Raw genomic sequence first — 17,077 nt, 5'->3', positions numbered from 1 at the left:
CAGACAAAAATGATAATTAAACTGCGAACTTGGTTTTATTTTAGGTGAAAGTCATGAAATTTCAGGATGAAGTTGAATCTGGAAAACGAAACAGAAAACTTGGTATGACTATTGCTGAGCAAGTAGAACATTATCGTCAAAAACTGATCAGGAAGGTGAATATTTTTTTCCTCAAGTAAATAACCAAAAAAATTACATATAAAAATAGGAGCCATTTTCAAGTGTGAAATGGATATAATATAATATGCTATTTCTATTTTACAAATACAGACACAGGCAGTTCCCAACTTATATAAATTCAGACTTACACAAATTATTGTGAAAGAGCTAGAAATATGGTAAATTATAAAAAACTGTACTTAATCCACTTACGTTATTCACACCATTTAACAGTCTTCTGCAAGGCAGAGTCCATATGGCGCATGTGTTTGCTTTCCTCAGTCTCACAGCAATGCTATATTTTTAGTGCTTTATAACTGAATGTTTTTAGTGTTTGAATGTTATTTATTTTTATTATTAACATAGTTCCTAATAGCTCACAGTTTTTTAAAGTCCAAAGAGAAATAGATGATGCATTAACCTATTATTGAGATTTATGAAGAGAAGAAAGAAGACACTGTTCAGCCATGTCTTGATAATTTCACAAGAAAAGACGAACAGCCAAATGCTGTTTATACTGTATTATATTACTTCGCATTAATAATTACATATTGAAGTCCAGTTTGTATGTAAATTCTAATGAACTAACAGAAACTAGCTAACCTTTAAAACTAACCCTGTCAATGCACTACTGCATACACATACTGTAAACATACAAAAAAATAGAGTATGATTAATAGGCAAAGTGATTAAATCTGACTTAAGCAAAGTTTGTATTATGTAAAGTTTGCGGAACATAACCCTTACATAAGTTGGTGACTGCATGTGATAATGTTTTCTTAAAATTGAAAATGCTACTTTTCTTCATCTGCTCTAGCATTACATTGGAGCTTCATTGGTGTATTTCTTGTATCATCATAAACTAAAGATTTTCTTAAAAAAGAGCCCTTCCAATAACTTATTCAAGAAAACTAATGCATGAATATGCCACTGAAACCCATCACTTAATGTACATGTGAAATATCTACTCACAACATCATCAGAATACTTTGCTGTCCTTGTGTTGATAGCCCTTATTTGTATAAAAAATTTATTAATTTTTTTAATGATTTGGATGTAATATCCTTCTTCACCAATATACTAAAAGACAATCTACAAGAATTAAGAAAAATTACATTTTTCCATCTGTCTTGATATTTCACTTTTAATGGAAGAATTTACTGACAAAATCTAAGTAATGAGATCCCCACCTTTAGTGCATTACTCAATTTCTATATGAATTTACTTAAATGTAAAGAGCCAATAGGCTTCATTTCGGTGATATAAACATTATTCAAATTAAGGGGATATTAAATCCCACATTGTTTTAAACTGCTGTACCCTTTGGTATCTATTTGGTCTAGCTTCTCACTGATGAAGCCCCAAAAAAGGCTGAAACCGGTCTGAGTAGTGACCTCCCACCATAATGTAATAACAGCATACATTTCCTAGGAAATGTGTTTTTACATTATGGAAAATACCAAGATTAGCGATCAGAACTTTCCCCACCTTTGCAACGAGCTGCCTGAGATTGTACTATGTACTAGGACTACTTGCATTAGCTCACGCTAGTAACCGCCGATACTTTTATAGTTTACTATATTCGGCACGAAACTCTCTGATTCCAATCTTTGAGTTTCCTGTTCGGTTTTAAAACAATGTGGGATTTAATATCCCCTTAATTTGAATATATGAATTTAATTTGGTAGAGAACACAAGGTTGTGCCACACATAAGGCATAGTACTGGTTGTTGCTGTATTGATAACTTGCCCATGTGGCATCGCAACACAATTAGCATGCTAATAGAATTATTCCTAAAATTTTTGTCTGACTTACAATTTAAAATTGCATTCACCTTTCATTCCACATGGGTACCACTAGTTATCTATTCAGAAAATTGACATAGCTTTGAAACATAACATTAGCATGGTGTGTGTGTGTGGGGGGGGGGTGCTCTAAGCTGTAATTAACTTACCATCAATAAAAATAGAAACATCGCCATTAGTTTTGCTGATTGTTAATTTAGCAACAAATTTCATTTGATTATTTTGGCAAGTTTCATCCCCAGGTTAGAAAATGACTCCACTGCCGAAAAGCATAAACTTTTTAATAATGATAGCTACAACCTGCAGTCTTCCAGGATATCAATTATGTAACAATATTTATTCAACCTATGAATGCAGTTTCCCAAGAAAGGGAAACACCACCATACAGAGATGCAGAATATATAGTACATGAAGTTATTATGGATGATTTTCTTCTACTCAAATTACATACAAACAATGCATAATTAGAATAATCCAAGCTGATTATTTTCTGTTGAATTTTTCAGTATTTATTTATTAAGTTTTTGGCACCAGTAATTCAGCAAAAAAAAAATCTGATGCAAATTTTTCAGGAACGAGAAAAGCTAGAAGAGGAACAAGAGAGAGAAAGAGAAATGCTTGAGAGAGAACGGAGGCGAGAGCGACACAGGTCAAGGTCAAAATCTAGGTCGCCATCTGTCAGATCACATTCTGCATCATCAGATGGAAGCCGGAGTGCAAGTCCTGTCCATCATATCATAAGAGAAAAGGAACGGAAACACAGTCCACGAAGTGTAGCTTCCCCTATAGAAATTATTTGTCGCTCTCCCCGTAGTAAATCACGTCGTTCACGATCACCAAAAAAAATTCACCGGTAAGTTATAAATATTTGAATAAAAATTACTCATGAAATTTTCATTCATCATCATAATGTCTTGATATGCAGCCTCAAGGGAGTTTACAAGATATGATAGCACTACATAATTAATTTTACATTACTACTAGCTTTCTATCACTTCGGTATCGATGGTTCGCCCTGCTATAAGTTAAAGTTTCAGGTTCTGAGAAAACAATGGATCACATAACTGTGTTATGCTATTCAAAAATGCCAGATATTGTAAGGCATACAACTAACTGTGTTGATCCACCTGACTCCAGATCTTTTGTCCAGTCTTTTTCCAGACATTCTGTCATCAAGCACCTTAGCTCTATTCACACATCCTTCAATACTAACAATATCAAGTTCTTTCTAATATCTTTACTTTTTGATACGATCTGCCATTCATGCCATCTAAATTTCCTCAGAGACTGCTCATAGTGTGGTTTCTGAACCTCGGTTAACTATTATATCCCCATCCTTTTTCACATGAATTCCACCTTAAATAGGTTATAGCTTCTTATAATCTATTTAAGCATAATCTCCTTATAGCCTAATGAGTGGGGATTAGATAATCCAAAAGAATCCTGAGCAAATGCCTAATCAGAAAGGTGTAGAGTTTTTTGGTGTTCTGTTTTTTTGATAAATTTTATTTTTAATTTTATAAAATTTTGACCCTTACCAAGATGCCACATAAAGATTTGTCACTAAGACCATTTGCCCAATGTCATTGTCATCTAATGGAGATAACTTGAGTACCAAAATCTGTGATTGTGCATATGATACCACAGCAAGATAAACTGTGGGAAGAATGGGTGTGCTGTGGAAAAGAGGAAGCATGAATGTAAGGATCCTGATATTGAGGATGCCCCGAATCAGTGATTCTTCATTATAATTGAGTTTGTTTCAGTGATCCCAATGTAAAAGAAGTCAGAAGAGCTAGCTAAGAAGCTGGGTCTTAATGATTTAAAGCAACAGATGGTTGGTTGTCTCAATGGTAATATAAACATAATATTAAATTCAAGAAAGCACTTGGCAAAAAAAAAAAAAAAAGTACTGGTGTTGTAGGCGTAGAAGAATGGAAATCTAGGAAAGTACCCGAGTTACTTCAGAAATTTTGTGCAGTTGATATCTACAATACTGATGAAACAGACCTGTATTATCATGCTGCACCAGATGGTTTGCCCTGCTATAAGTTAAAAGTTTCAGGTTCTGAGAAAACAATGGATCACATAACTGTATTATGCTATTCAAAAATGTCAGGAATTGATAAAAAGAAACCTTTTGGTTATTGGGAATGCTAAGCCTTGATACTTTAAGGGACTAAGAATGAATAGTTTACTGGTCAGTTATTGTGTTAATAAGAAAGCATGGATGACTTCCGAAACTTTTAAGAAATGGTCAACGAGGTGGGATGTGGAGTTAAACCAAAAATAAAGAAAAGTTCCGATTGTTGACAATTCTGCAGCACACCCTCACTGTTCAGAATGTTTAACGAACATCCAGTTGGAATTTCTGCCTATCAATACTACATTCTTGTGCAGGCCGTGGATATGGAAATCATAAAAAAATAAAATAAATAAAATAATAAAATAAAAAAAAAAATTGAGGATGTACCATGTAATTTAATGAACCACATCCTAGAAGCGATTGAAGAAAATATACTGACATAATCTTCCACATTCAAGGAAGTGAGTTCAAAAGTTAACCTTCTCCAGGGGCATTACAGTTTGTCAGCAGTTGATGAGAAATAATCAGTAAGACAATTCAGAACTATTTTTTTTCCTGCAGTTTAAAGCATTCAGGCTTGGAGATGCCTGCCAAAAGTGAAGATAAAGTTAAGAACCGTGAAGAATTTGAGGGTATTTGCAGGATTATTTTCATTGTAATAATGTTGAATGTTACGATGAAAATGAATATTGTGAGGATGAAATCATTCAAAGCATTCTATCAAAACACCAGATGAGGAATTAGAAGACAAAGAAAGTAATGAAGGCGACACATGTGAATTTGAATAAGTGACTGCAGGATTTCAGGAAATTTATTGATCAGTTATGGTGGTCCATTTACTGCACTAGATGTCTGTGCTGATTTTGTGCACTCACAGTTAATCAAAAGAATGTGCAGAGTACACTGGATAAATTCTTCTGGCACTAACTATTAGGAACTAAAAGCTGAAAAATAAGTATGTGCATATTTATCATATAAATGACATGTTAAATTAAATATTTAAATATATTTTCTAATGTGTTATGTATTTTGTTTTAATAGAATTACACTGAAGGACAACGTGTCTCTGTTTCCTTCAATGTAATCCTATTGCTGATGAGGAAAATTTAAATATGTACATATGTTGCTTTTGTGATTAATTTGAATAAATGATTTGTTGCTCAGTAAAATGTTAGAGCATCTTTTTAACTATTAACATGAAATGAACTTCATATAATTGAGCCAAAATGTTCTAGTCCTGATGTATCTCAGTTAACTGGAATATGCTCTATTTCTTTAATTTCAAATGTGATTAAAAGTTATGAAGTTTGTGTGGGCAACAGCTCATTTTGTAAGATATATGTTAAGTTGGTAAGATTCTTTTATCCATAAGGTAAAATCTATTCTGATTTAGAATTTATGATTTTTGAGCTAAATTTTTGATTTTAATGGTATAGTCTGTACATATTTAAGTATGAAGAAGATTTCAGGTAAGTAACATTAATTCTATTTTTATAATTTCATACTCTTCTAGTTTTTTTATGTCTCCCATTATTATTTGCGCATGCTTTTTCATTTTGTGTTTTGTTTCTGCCAGTCATTTGTGTTCTGTTCTCATGATTTCATGTTCTCTTTTACATCGTTGGGTTATGTTTGGTTTCTGCCATACATAAACATTGTTCTGTCGTCAGCATATGACTTTCCATCATTTCCTTTGTCTACTTATTGTGACAATCATTGGCTAGGAAATTCAGTTAACTATCATAAATGTTTTGAGCTTTTAGTGTTTGTAATAGTGAGCTTGGACTAAGACTTTCCATTGTAGTAGTACATCATTTTGTTATAGCGATGTTCTTCTGCTGTATCTAGTTTGCTTCCCAGCTTTGCTTATTATATTACATATTTCCATATGCCTAAAAAGAACTGAATATAGTTTATTTTATAGTTTCTTCATCCATTAAGAATGCAGTTGATTTTTTATAGAATTTGGAAGTTTATCTTTTCATTTTCATATCAAATTTGTTATGGCAGTTTGTTTAGTTAAAAAGTCCTAAAGACTTGTATTAAATTTATTTAGAATTATAACATCTGATTTAGTGATAAAGTGAAGAGCTGAGTAGAATGCCTCTGATTTTAACATCCTATTAAATATCACTTTCCTTCACAATGTTATATAGATCAGGACTGTCCAACCTTAGGTAATCCGAGGACCGCACCCAGAATAATAAATACAGTATATATATTAAATTACTTGGAGAGTCCTACCATTAGTTAGGTTTAGCAAGCACTTCGAAAATTTCATAAGAAAGAAAAGTCATGGTGTTTATAAAAGTTTTTATTGAAACAGTAAACAAGAAACAATAATTGTTTATTTCGTTTTAACAAGAGCTCTGCAGTAGTTCGGCTTCATTTACCAAAGTACCTATATCAATTTCGATGCTTGTAGTTGCCAATCGCAGTAAATTTGCAAGAGAATTATCTGTCAAAACATCTGTACTTTGATTTAACGGATTTCAGAGTTGAAAAAGTGCTTTCACAAAGATACGTGCTCCCGAGCATTGAGCACATCTTGAGTCCAAAGTTCCTCAATTTTGGGTACCTCTCTATTGGTAGTAATTTAAAAAAATCTTCTCCTTTTTTACTTCTGTTAGTATAAAAAAAAAAGTAAGAACACTTCTTTGGCACATCTAATATTTGAAAAACATGTAGGTATATAGTGATGTAAAAAGACCAAACAAAATTACCAACGTTGAGATTATCGATTAGTGGTAGAATTAAAATATCTAATACGCATTCGATTCAAATTGTTTTTTATTTTTCGCTCGTGAAAATCAAAACCCACAGGCAGGGCTCACAAAATCGCACCACGGGCCGTGTTTTGGACAGCCCTGATATAGATGACGAATAATGATGTATAGTTTTTAGTTAATTCATTACAAATAGATTTATATTAACTTAATAAATATCCAGCTTTTAACTCATAGACATTTCTATAAATTAAAGAAGACTGGAATGATCGTTTAATCACACATATCATTAGGCATATTATACACAGCCTCTACATTGTTGTGTAAATTCTGTATGTGATTGCTGCATAGGAGAGATCTTGAATGTTACACATTAATTAATGATTTCCAAATGTTGTGAAGGATCAGTCTGTGGTTTCTTATGCCTTTTGAGCGAATGACCTCGGAAGGCTCCTTGAACAATCTGTCAAAGTAATTCTTTTCTAAATAAGGCTTGCCAAAAAGGTGATTGCACTTTTTTCTTCCCTTTTGTTTTCACCATCACTTACATGTTCTTTTTTATGGATTTCAAACCTTCTCCCAGTTTGACCTACATAAAAATATGTAAACCAGCATTAATGAGATGAGTCATGCTAGAATAACTGGCATATATAAGGGAAGGAAAGAACAGTTGTAAACAGAATTACTTTCATTAGAGACAAATTAATTACTAATAATTTACAGTTGTGGTATTATATATGTGTCCAACAAGTTGCTGTGGGCTAGAATAAATTATGTCAACCTATAATAATCTCTAGACATGCATGTATATAGTTGCTTTTATGATGGGAATAATGTGCATAATCTTTGTAACACAGCAATTAGGTTCCTATAAAATCTCATGTAAGTGCAAAACTTTTATATAGGACCAGTAGCGCACTCAGGATTTAATCTTGGGCGCAGCCTGGGTTGAGTAGACCATTGCTTCCCAAACTTCTGGATGTGAGGGCCCCCTTCAGAAAAATTAAAATATTTCACAGCCCCTTCGAAAAAAAATCGTAATATAGACATATATTATTAAAATATTTATTGTATTTATATTCAATACAAAACATACACAGCGAATATTGCAAAAATCAAATGCAAATATTTCATTTTTAGCATCTTACATACCCATTTGACATGGCACATTATCTCATATTTTAATATAGATAGATATATTGTTATTGTACATTTTCAGTACAAGCACATGAAACGTAAAACAATTAGTAATAAAGAAAGAATTAAAAACATAAAACAAGTTTAATAACAATTTAATGTGATGGATGCGTTTCAATACTGCTACACCAGTATCAGGTGAAATATTTGAAACTGCAATTCTTAGATTTCTGCTTTGAAATGTATGAACACGCATATATTTACTAATATTCATTAAACGCCGAAATACGCAGGAAGCAAAACTTGTGAACCAATGTGTGATTTTTTCCATTAAAATATAAAAAATAACATAAAAGAAATAATAAAAATTAAACACTTTTCTTTTAAAATAAAAATAGTCTACTTAAGTCTTAAAACATTTTAAATTTGTTTTCATTATTTCATGGCCCCCCTCAACAAAACCTACGGCCCCCAAGGGGGCCGTGCCCACAGTTTGGGAAGCGCTGGAGTAGACAATTTGAGAATACACACTACGCATTGCATACGACCTATGAATGAGCATCTCTGCAATGATTGCTAATTCATAAGTAGTATAGAAATAGAAGACACGACACAACATAAATAAAAAAATGAATTTTAATTAGGAAAAGATTTTTGGAAAATTTTCTGGTGTTTTTTTTGGGGGGGGTGGACCTTTTCCCCCCTTGGGTGCACCACTGTATAGGACTAAGAAGTACAAAAAAAAGGATTTACATGCCCAAAGCTAACAAACATGCAATATTTTATTTTTATAACTATTAGTAACTTATCGAGGAAAATTTTTTTCACTTGGTTGTAAATAAGATTACAATTGCCAAGTCAGTCCTAATGACATCTCTCCATTTGTTCACAAACATTGTACTAACACCCAACCTGTATTGTCTCTGCAACCTATCATACGTAGTTGGTTTTCTTATTCCAATGTGTGGAAGCAATCATATATCCAGCCTGTTCCAAAAAAAGTCTACTGTCAAACTACCAACCAGTTACTATCATCTCAGTCCTCTCCAAAGTAATGGAGAAAGTTATCAGTTACCATTTAAGATCCACATCTGACCTCTTAGCTTACATCACCCATCACTAGATGTGCACGATGGAAAGGTTTAGAGAAACTTGTGCTGTCACATTTGACATTTATAGAGCTTTTGATCATGTCTAACATCAAGGCCTGATAAATAAACTGCCATCCTTTAGTCTACCTTCTGCCCTATATTATTGAGTTGCTAACTTCCTCTCTGGTCATTCACTGCATGTCATGGTTAATTGCTCCTCTGCCTTATCACCTGTCTCTTTCTCTTGTGCAAAAATTACCTACTCTCAATGGCCACTAATCTTATCCACAGCATTGCTGACAATAGTACTCTCCATTCTCATTTGACAAACCATCCAATGTGCGATATCCCAAGCATCAAGATTACCTATAACTACTACCTTAAACATTGATCTGTGTTCTATCCTTCAAAATGGGGTGAGGACAATCTGGTCATGTTGATTGTCACCAGAACACTGTCTTGCCTCTTCTCTCGCAAAAGAAATCTCACATTTCCTTATCCCCAGTAATACACAAATCACCAAACAAAATCAGATCTCTGATCGAACTAACATTCACTTCCAGCCTTTCTGGCACAAATACATTACATCAGTAGCTTCCTCACCATCCAAAAACTTGGCATTCTCTTTTGTTCAAGATGCTATTTTACACCCAACCAATTCTTACCTATATGCAAATCCTAAATCTACCATTCTTAAAAATATACTGCTCACAAGAGCATCTAAAAGGCCAAAAAATCTTCTCTTACACTGTCCAGAGGCTTGCATACAGCTGCTAGAAGATCCCTCTCTTATGGATTCACTTAAACCTCTATCTCATAGATGCAGGGTTTCAGCTCGGTGTTTATTATACAGGTATTTCAATGATCACTGCTTCATAGTACTAGCAACCATTCTTATTATTATCTAAGACCTCTAAGGAGTCAAGTCAAAGACTCATCAAGGGAGACTATAAATCATTCAAACCATCTGTCATGCCTTTCCTTAAATTCATTAACACTAAATGCACTCACTACCCCCCCCCAAAGGCAAATTATTTCACTCACTCACTGCTCTGTGAGAGAAAAACCTAGCTTTTACCCCTTTCTTGACTATGAACAAAACTTAGCTTCCATGGATGCCTCCATGTTCTCTCCTAACCTTCCATAAAACGGTAAATTTCATCAGATGTTATCCTATAATACCCATTCAAACATTTATAGACCTCCATCATATCATCCCCCCTCTTTCTTCTGTTAACCAGTCTGTAATCCACATATTTACAATCTATCCTCATTATCATCTAATTCCTGCCATGTACCCTCAAGGAGTGTACAGGATATGATAGTACTACATGAAAAATTTACATCATTACTAACTTCCTATCTACAATTTTCCTCCAGATCAGTCTGTTACTTGTCAAGACTCCAACATTATCAGATCTTATATTTCTATCATCTAAGATACTTTGTACAGTATCAATTCACCTATATCTTGGTCTTCCTCTGGGTTGTTTTGCTAATCTTTCCTCGCCCATTCTATTTAAGTGACCATACCACCTGAGATTAACTCTACTCATGCATTCCTGGATGCTGATAATGTCAAGTTCTTTCCTAATATCCTTGTTTTTAATATGATATTGCCATTGGTGCCATCTGTTCACGCCTCTAATCTTTCTCAGGACTCTCATATCTGCGGTCTATAGTCTTTGGTCAAGTGTTTTACTTCTAACCCAGCTCTCAGGTCCACAAGTTAAAACTGGTTTGAACACTGTCTTGTTTTAGTGTTCCGACTAATTTCTCTCTTATTCCATATGAATTTATTCAATTGACTTCCTACCATACCAGCTTTGTTGATTCTGTTGTCTATTTCCATATTTAATTTATCATCTTCACTAAAAATCGTGCCTAAGTAGCTGAAATGTTTTACTTGTTCCACAGGTTCTCCGTTGACAACGCAGTTGACATTTTCAACGATTCTGCCTATTTCATTGTCTTTATCTTTTTATTGCTGACCTTCATACCATATCTATTACAACAGTTATTCAATTTAGTCAGAGAATCTTGCAGACTTGTAGCGGATTTATTTAGAAGTAGAACATCGTCCGCATAAAGCCAAGAGCTGACATTAACATCTCCAATTTTAATATCATGTTTAATACCACTTTCCTTCATAATATGATCCATATAGATAATGAATAATAGAGGGAATAATGTATTGCTTGATATAATGCCCCATTGACACCATATAACTGCAGCGTATTGAATAGCTTCTCTCTTGGCACCTTGTCATATGCCTTTTCCAGATTGACAAAACTTAAATATAGATCTTTGTTATATTCCCATGCTTTCTCAACTATTTGTCGTAAAGTGAAGATCCGATCCTGACAGAATCTATTTGGCCTGAAACCAGCTTGTTCTTCGCCAAGCTTTTCTTCCACAATTCTTCTCAACCGTTTCTCAAGTATACTGGCATAAACCTTGCAAGGAACACTCAGTAGGAAAATACCTCTGTAATTCTCACATTCAATTTTATTTCCCTTTTTATATATGGGTACTATAAGCGCTCCACTCCAATCATCAGGAATTTGTCCCTTTGTCCAGGCCTTTTGAACTATGCAGTGCAACCACTGTAAGACTTTTATACCACCATACTTCAGCATTTCTGGTCGAATATCATCTACTCCTGCTGCCTTTCTACATTTCAAGCCTTTGATGGCTTTTCCTGACTGTATGTCTGTTTAGTGTTTTTTACCACTGTACTATCACTGCTTGTATCATTTAGCAATTTTTCGAAGTAATTACTCCATACTTCAAGGATATCTTTTTCTCCCATTTTCATGTCACCTTTATCATCTCTAACTCCTTTTACAGCATTCCTTCCTCCATTTCTAAGCTTCTTCAACAACCTCCAGAATATTTTGCTACCTTCTTGATATTTATTTTCTATGTTCTTGCCAAAGTCCTCCCATGACTTTTGTTTAGCTAGTTTTACACAGTGTTTAGTTTTCTTACATTTGTTACTGTATTCTCTAAGAGCACAAGCTGATGTATTTGCTAGGAACTTTTGATATGCTTTCTTCTTTTCTTTCACTGCCTTTTTAACTTCCTGTGTCCACCATGGAATTCTGATTTTTCTATCCTTGCAGACAACCTCACCACATGCCTCTCTGGCTGAATCAATCAGTGTTTTCTTCAAGGCTTGTCACTGAATCTCCAAGGTTTGGTTGTTGTTCTCAAACTCTTTCATTTTTTTTCAATAATCTTTGTGTATTTTTGTCTACGGTTCACATCTGAGACAACTGCTCAACTTTTATTTGCTTTAAAACTTTCTTACATGTTATTCTTTTCAATATGAAATTCACTTTTATCCTGCTCAAGACTAAATGGTGATCACTTCCAATTTCAAATCTTCTGTACACTCTAGTGTACTGTACCAGTGAGAAAACATCACTATCAACAATAACATAGTCGATGAGACTTTTCTTATTCCTTGCCTCTTCTCTTCATGTGAATTTGTGCACATTTTTATGTTGGAACATTGAGTTAGTAATAACCAGTCCATGTCCTGAGCAGAAATCCAACAGGTATTTGTTATTATTATTAGCTTTGATCTTTTCTCCAAATTTTCCCAAAATATTTTTGTATGTCTTACAATCATTTCCTACTCTGCTATTTAGATCCCCAACAAGGACCAACTTTTCCTTTTTCATTGTGTCAGTTGCTTTTTCTAAAGCCTCAAAAAATTCCTCCACTTCTACCTTAGTAGAACCTTCTGTGGGACCATTGGCACAAATAAGTCTCATTGTCCAGTTCCCCATTCTGATATTTGCCTGCCATTCAAGAAGACTAAATACCCTCGTATTTGGTGTTCAATACTTCTTCTTCTCCTTGATTGTCATTGCCTGAATATAACATTTTGTATTTATTGCTCAGAAAGATCTCACCAGTTTTTGTCTTTTTGGTTTCGGTCACCCCGGTTATGTCGATCTGGTACTTATCTAATTCCTCAGCTAGCTCCATTTCTTTGTCATTCAGGCTTCTTATGTTGATAGTACTGATCTTTAACTCTGGTGATGTTGAGTTGGGGTGTGTTTATAGATTTTTTCCAGTAGCTGACTTTTCACTGTTCGCCCTGGTTCCCTGGCTAAAACAACGGGGGGGAGGCTTGTTTAACTGGGCAACGCCCCAGCTGGCATGAAATTTTGTCATGTTGTACCATGATTTTGTATTTTGGTTTAAGCCAATAAGAATACAATTTGATCAGCTAAATCCCAAATTGGCAGCCCATCCTTGTTCATTCAGTATCCAGGTAGATACCCAACAGGGTGCACCATGAGAAGGTGAAGATTGGTCATTAGGTGAGAAGCCCTGGTCGGTTCTCTGCATTCCTTTAAAGGCTATGTGGAGGTCTCCTCTCAATTAGCTTTGACCCCTAAGCACCCCATCCTCATAATCTAAATCCCATAATCTGGATATAATCCTTATATCTTCTTTGCACTCTTTTCACAGTGATCCAGGTGTGGTCTTATCAAAGCCCCATAAAGAAGCAAAATGGCTTCCTTAATCTTAGATGTCAAGATTCACTTCAACATCACAATTATCCTCTGAGTTGTATTTGCAACTTTTGCTATGTGACTTTTAAACTTCAAATTCCTATCCATCAATATGCCAAGATTCCTTGCCTCCTCAGTTTCTCGTAACATAACCCTGCTAATATAATATACTGCTGGAAATCTAATCATGCCAAAGTGCATAACTTTACACTTACTAACATTAAACTGACAGCCATTTTCGTTTGCTGAAATTTCCAACCTATTCAAATTATTTTGTAAGTGCTGAATATCAATAGCATCCCTGATTGCCCTGCCTATCTTTGCATCATCAACAAACAGTTCCACATCTGATGTTCAACCCTGCTTGATGTCATTAATGTATAGATTGAACAATAATGGCTCAAGGACTGAACTCTGAGGTTCACCATTGGTCATGTTAAATCTGGCAAATTCATACCCACTGTACACCACTTTTTGATATCTGTCTGTCAACCATCCAATATTCTTCCATTTACGTAACAGCCTTTCATGTAGTATCCTATCAAATGCCTTAGAAAAATCCTATATTATCATAGTGTATCCATTCTCTTTGTCCAATTCGACTGTAACATTGTTATAAAATATGAGCAAATTGCTAAAACATAACCTTCCTTTAGTAAACCCATGCTGCTCCTTGTACAGTATAGCTTGCTTTTCTGCCCATTGCTGTGTGCAAGTTCTTACCAACTTCTCCAAAATCTTCACTTATCATGCCAGAGATAATAAGTCAGTAGTTAGACACATCAGTTTTTGCACCACCCTTGAGACTCAAGTTATACAAACATTGAAAGGCCTAGCCAAATTCAACTGAACATTCCTTTAGCAAACAGGATGATATTCCATCTATCCCTGTAGACAAATTCTTATCCAGGTTATGCAATAGCTCCTCAGCCAATGTAGCAGTAGCACTGTGCACCATATTACATACACCTGGTTGATATATCTTAGCAAAAGTAAGCACTCATTAATTGAACAATCTTATTAGCTTCTGACACTCGAGTACCATCTGCATTCAATAGTTATTCTTTCACATTCATTCTTTCTTTTGCTTGAGGCATAATGATAATAGTCTTTTGCTTTGCCTTTAGCTTGCATGGCCAATTTCTTTTCATACTCCATTTTAGCTTTCCTCACAATACTTGTTACTTTCTGGCCTGAGCTTTATATATTTCATAACTCCTCTCACTCTTATTCTCACGATATTCTTTCCACATCATCTTCTTCTTGTGGATCTCTTGCTTAATACAGTTGCACATCCATTTCACTCCCAACCTATTTATTCATCGAACACTAGGGATATGTTCAGATACCATCTCATTTAAGCATTCACAGACTCCCATGCATTGCTGACATTTTTCCCATTCAGTAATTGATACCATAGGACCAAAGATAGTATTCTCCTAAGTTGATCATAATTTCCAGCTTCGTAGTTCAGCATGTAACATGTTTTAATCAGAGCACCAATAGAATTAGATACTTTCCAAGAAAGTCTAGCATGGTCACTGTCACCAACTGGTGGTAAAATAGCCATATTCATGACAGATAACCCTTCTGATGCTATGAGCAAATCCAACACTCTTTGACCTCGAGTTCCTTCTTTCACATTCTGCTTGTGAAAGTTGTCTCACAACAATTCAATAAATTCCTCTTCTTTCTTATCATGAGATTTCTCTTCTACCCAATGAATGTTTGGAAAATTAAAGTCACCCATAATGATTATTTGTTTTGTACCCATAAGGTAAATTGGCTATACATTTCTTCTTCCCCTGCAACTGAGCTGCCAGGTCTGTAGCAACACCCCACCATATATTTCATTCTGTTAACCTTGACTTCACACCAGATAGACTCAAACTCACCACTTGGGACATTGTTACCATCATTGTTTTCTTGCATTTCTACCCTAACTGGACTTAAGTCATGTGATATCATTAGTAGTACTCATCCTCTCTTATCTCTTCTGTCATTCCTAAAAATAGTATGCCCATTACGCTCAATCCCAGTTACCATATCTGATTCTGATAGCCAGGTTTCACTAATGCCAACAATCTTAGGCCACATCATATTCAATAAAGCAACAAACTCAAACCCTTTGTTTCTGATGTTCCTGGCATTTGTGTATAGACATAATAAATTGCCACCTAGCCTATTCTTATAATTAGATATGCAGTCTGTTTGGTCTTTTTCTAGAACTTTCTCTTTTTCCTCCTGAGACATACTCAAAAGGTCCGAACCCAAAGCATATTTTTCCACCCCTTCGCTATATACATAACCATGTCCGAAGACTTTCATATCAAACATCATTCTTCCACTTTCAGTTGAACCTGTTAATACAAGAGCAGCAGCTGCCTAGCATCCCTTTGCTCTGCAACTGCAAACAAACAGAACCTTCTTCTCTTCCTCTTTTATTGTGTCATCTACATCCTGTAACTCTTCAAAAAAAAAAAAAAAAAAATCAATCGACTTTTATCTCAGCCCTCACCTGCACCTCCAGACATGGCACTGATATTTTTATAGGTCCTTCAATCTCTTGTTTATGGTATCAGTATAAAAGTAAAATAAATTCTTTAACCATTTTAGGGTGAAACTGTGTAGTAGAAGTACCATCTTATATGAGGGTTGCCTGTACATTGGTGCATAGTAAATGTCTATAAGTAGAGGCTTATCCATTGAACTGATAATGTCAGACTATTCATCTCATCGTGGCATGAATACATGTATGTAGAGAAAGAGTGCTAAGTGAGAAAATGATCTTGTACAAATTGTGCTTGTTGTATGTCTTCATTAATATCGATTCAAGCAATGAACTTTGATCTTTAAAAAATTCATTTTTAGAATTTTAATTTAATTGTATTTAGATACAACTGCTTTAGATACATTTTCCTTGATTACTAGCTAATGATTAAAATTTTTTAAAGGTCCAAGAGTCCAAAGCGATCACGCCGTTCCCATTCGCCTCACAAAAGACGTGCAGCAGCATCACCTTCATCATCACCACCCACTCCGCCTCCACATCCCAGAAAACACAGATCTAAGAAAAGTAAACACTGACATAATTATGGACCATAATTTTAGCACTCAATTAATTAACAGTGGGACCGTGGGAAGTGGATGCGTACAGTCCTTGCTGTTTTGTATAAATTGAACTTTCATTTGTCATTGCTCTGTCACTACATTCAGTCCTGTGTAAATGTTATATCCTGTTTGTGTTAATAAACGAAACAAGTTTAGTAAATTTATGTTGTTTTGTCTTAATTTAGTTAAGATGTTAACAGGAACTATTTTGTCTCTATTAATTTATATTCAGTAGTCCCTCAGTCTTTTATTTTATAATACATCCTATTTATTAATGGGTTTAGAATTTACTTTAAAAAAAAAACTTTATGCATCATAAATTTATATAACATCAGAAAAAATCCTGCAGTTTGCACACAGTATATATACACATTAGGAATCATAGACACGTTAACACAGGAATATTTTAATATTTGTGAAATATTTCAG

The 17,077-nt window shown here is 34.5% G+C and overlaps 1 protein-coding gene across 6 annotated transcripts in view; it reads left to right on the top strand.

Moving 5' to 3' along the window:
- The window catches only part of LOC150093191 (U2 snRNP-associated SURP motif-containing protein), a 467,947-nt gene extending 451,139 nt beyond the window's left edge, over window positions 1-16,808 (top strand). For all 6 annotated transcript variants that reach the window (XM_090413350.1, XM_090413354.1, XM_090413351.1 and 3 more), the window contains 3 exons: window positions 45-155; window positions 2,538-2,818; window positions 16,492-16,808. In XM_090413350.1, coding sequence (XP_090269476.1) covers window positions 45-155; window positions 2,538-2,818; window positions 16,492-16,624 — 525 coding nt within the window. In that variant the 3' untranslated portion in view covers window positions 16,625-16,808. The remainder of the gene's footprint in view (window positions 1-44; window positions 156-2,537; window positions 2,819-16,491) is intronic.
- Window positions 16,809-17,077: the final 269 nt, after the last annotated feature.

This window comes from Typopeltis vanoorti, chromosome 24 (genome assembly GCF_054136105.1).
Source record: "Typopeltis vanoorti isolate ZY-2024b chromosome 24, IOZ_Tvanoo_1.0, whole genome shotgun sequence".
NCBI classification, from domain to species: Eukaryota; Metazoa; Arthropoda; class Arachnida; order Uropygi; family Thelyphonidae; genus Typopeltis; species Typopeltis vanoorti.
The sequence above is the reverse complement of the archived record's forward strand: the minus strand, read 5'-3'. Positions and strand labels throughout refer to the sequence as shown.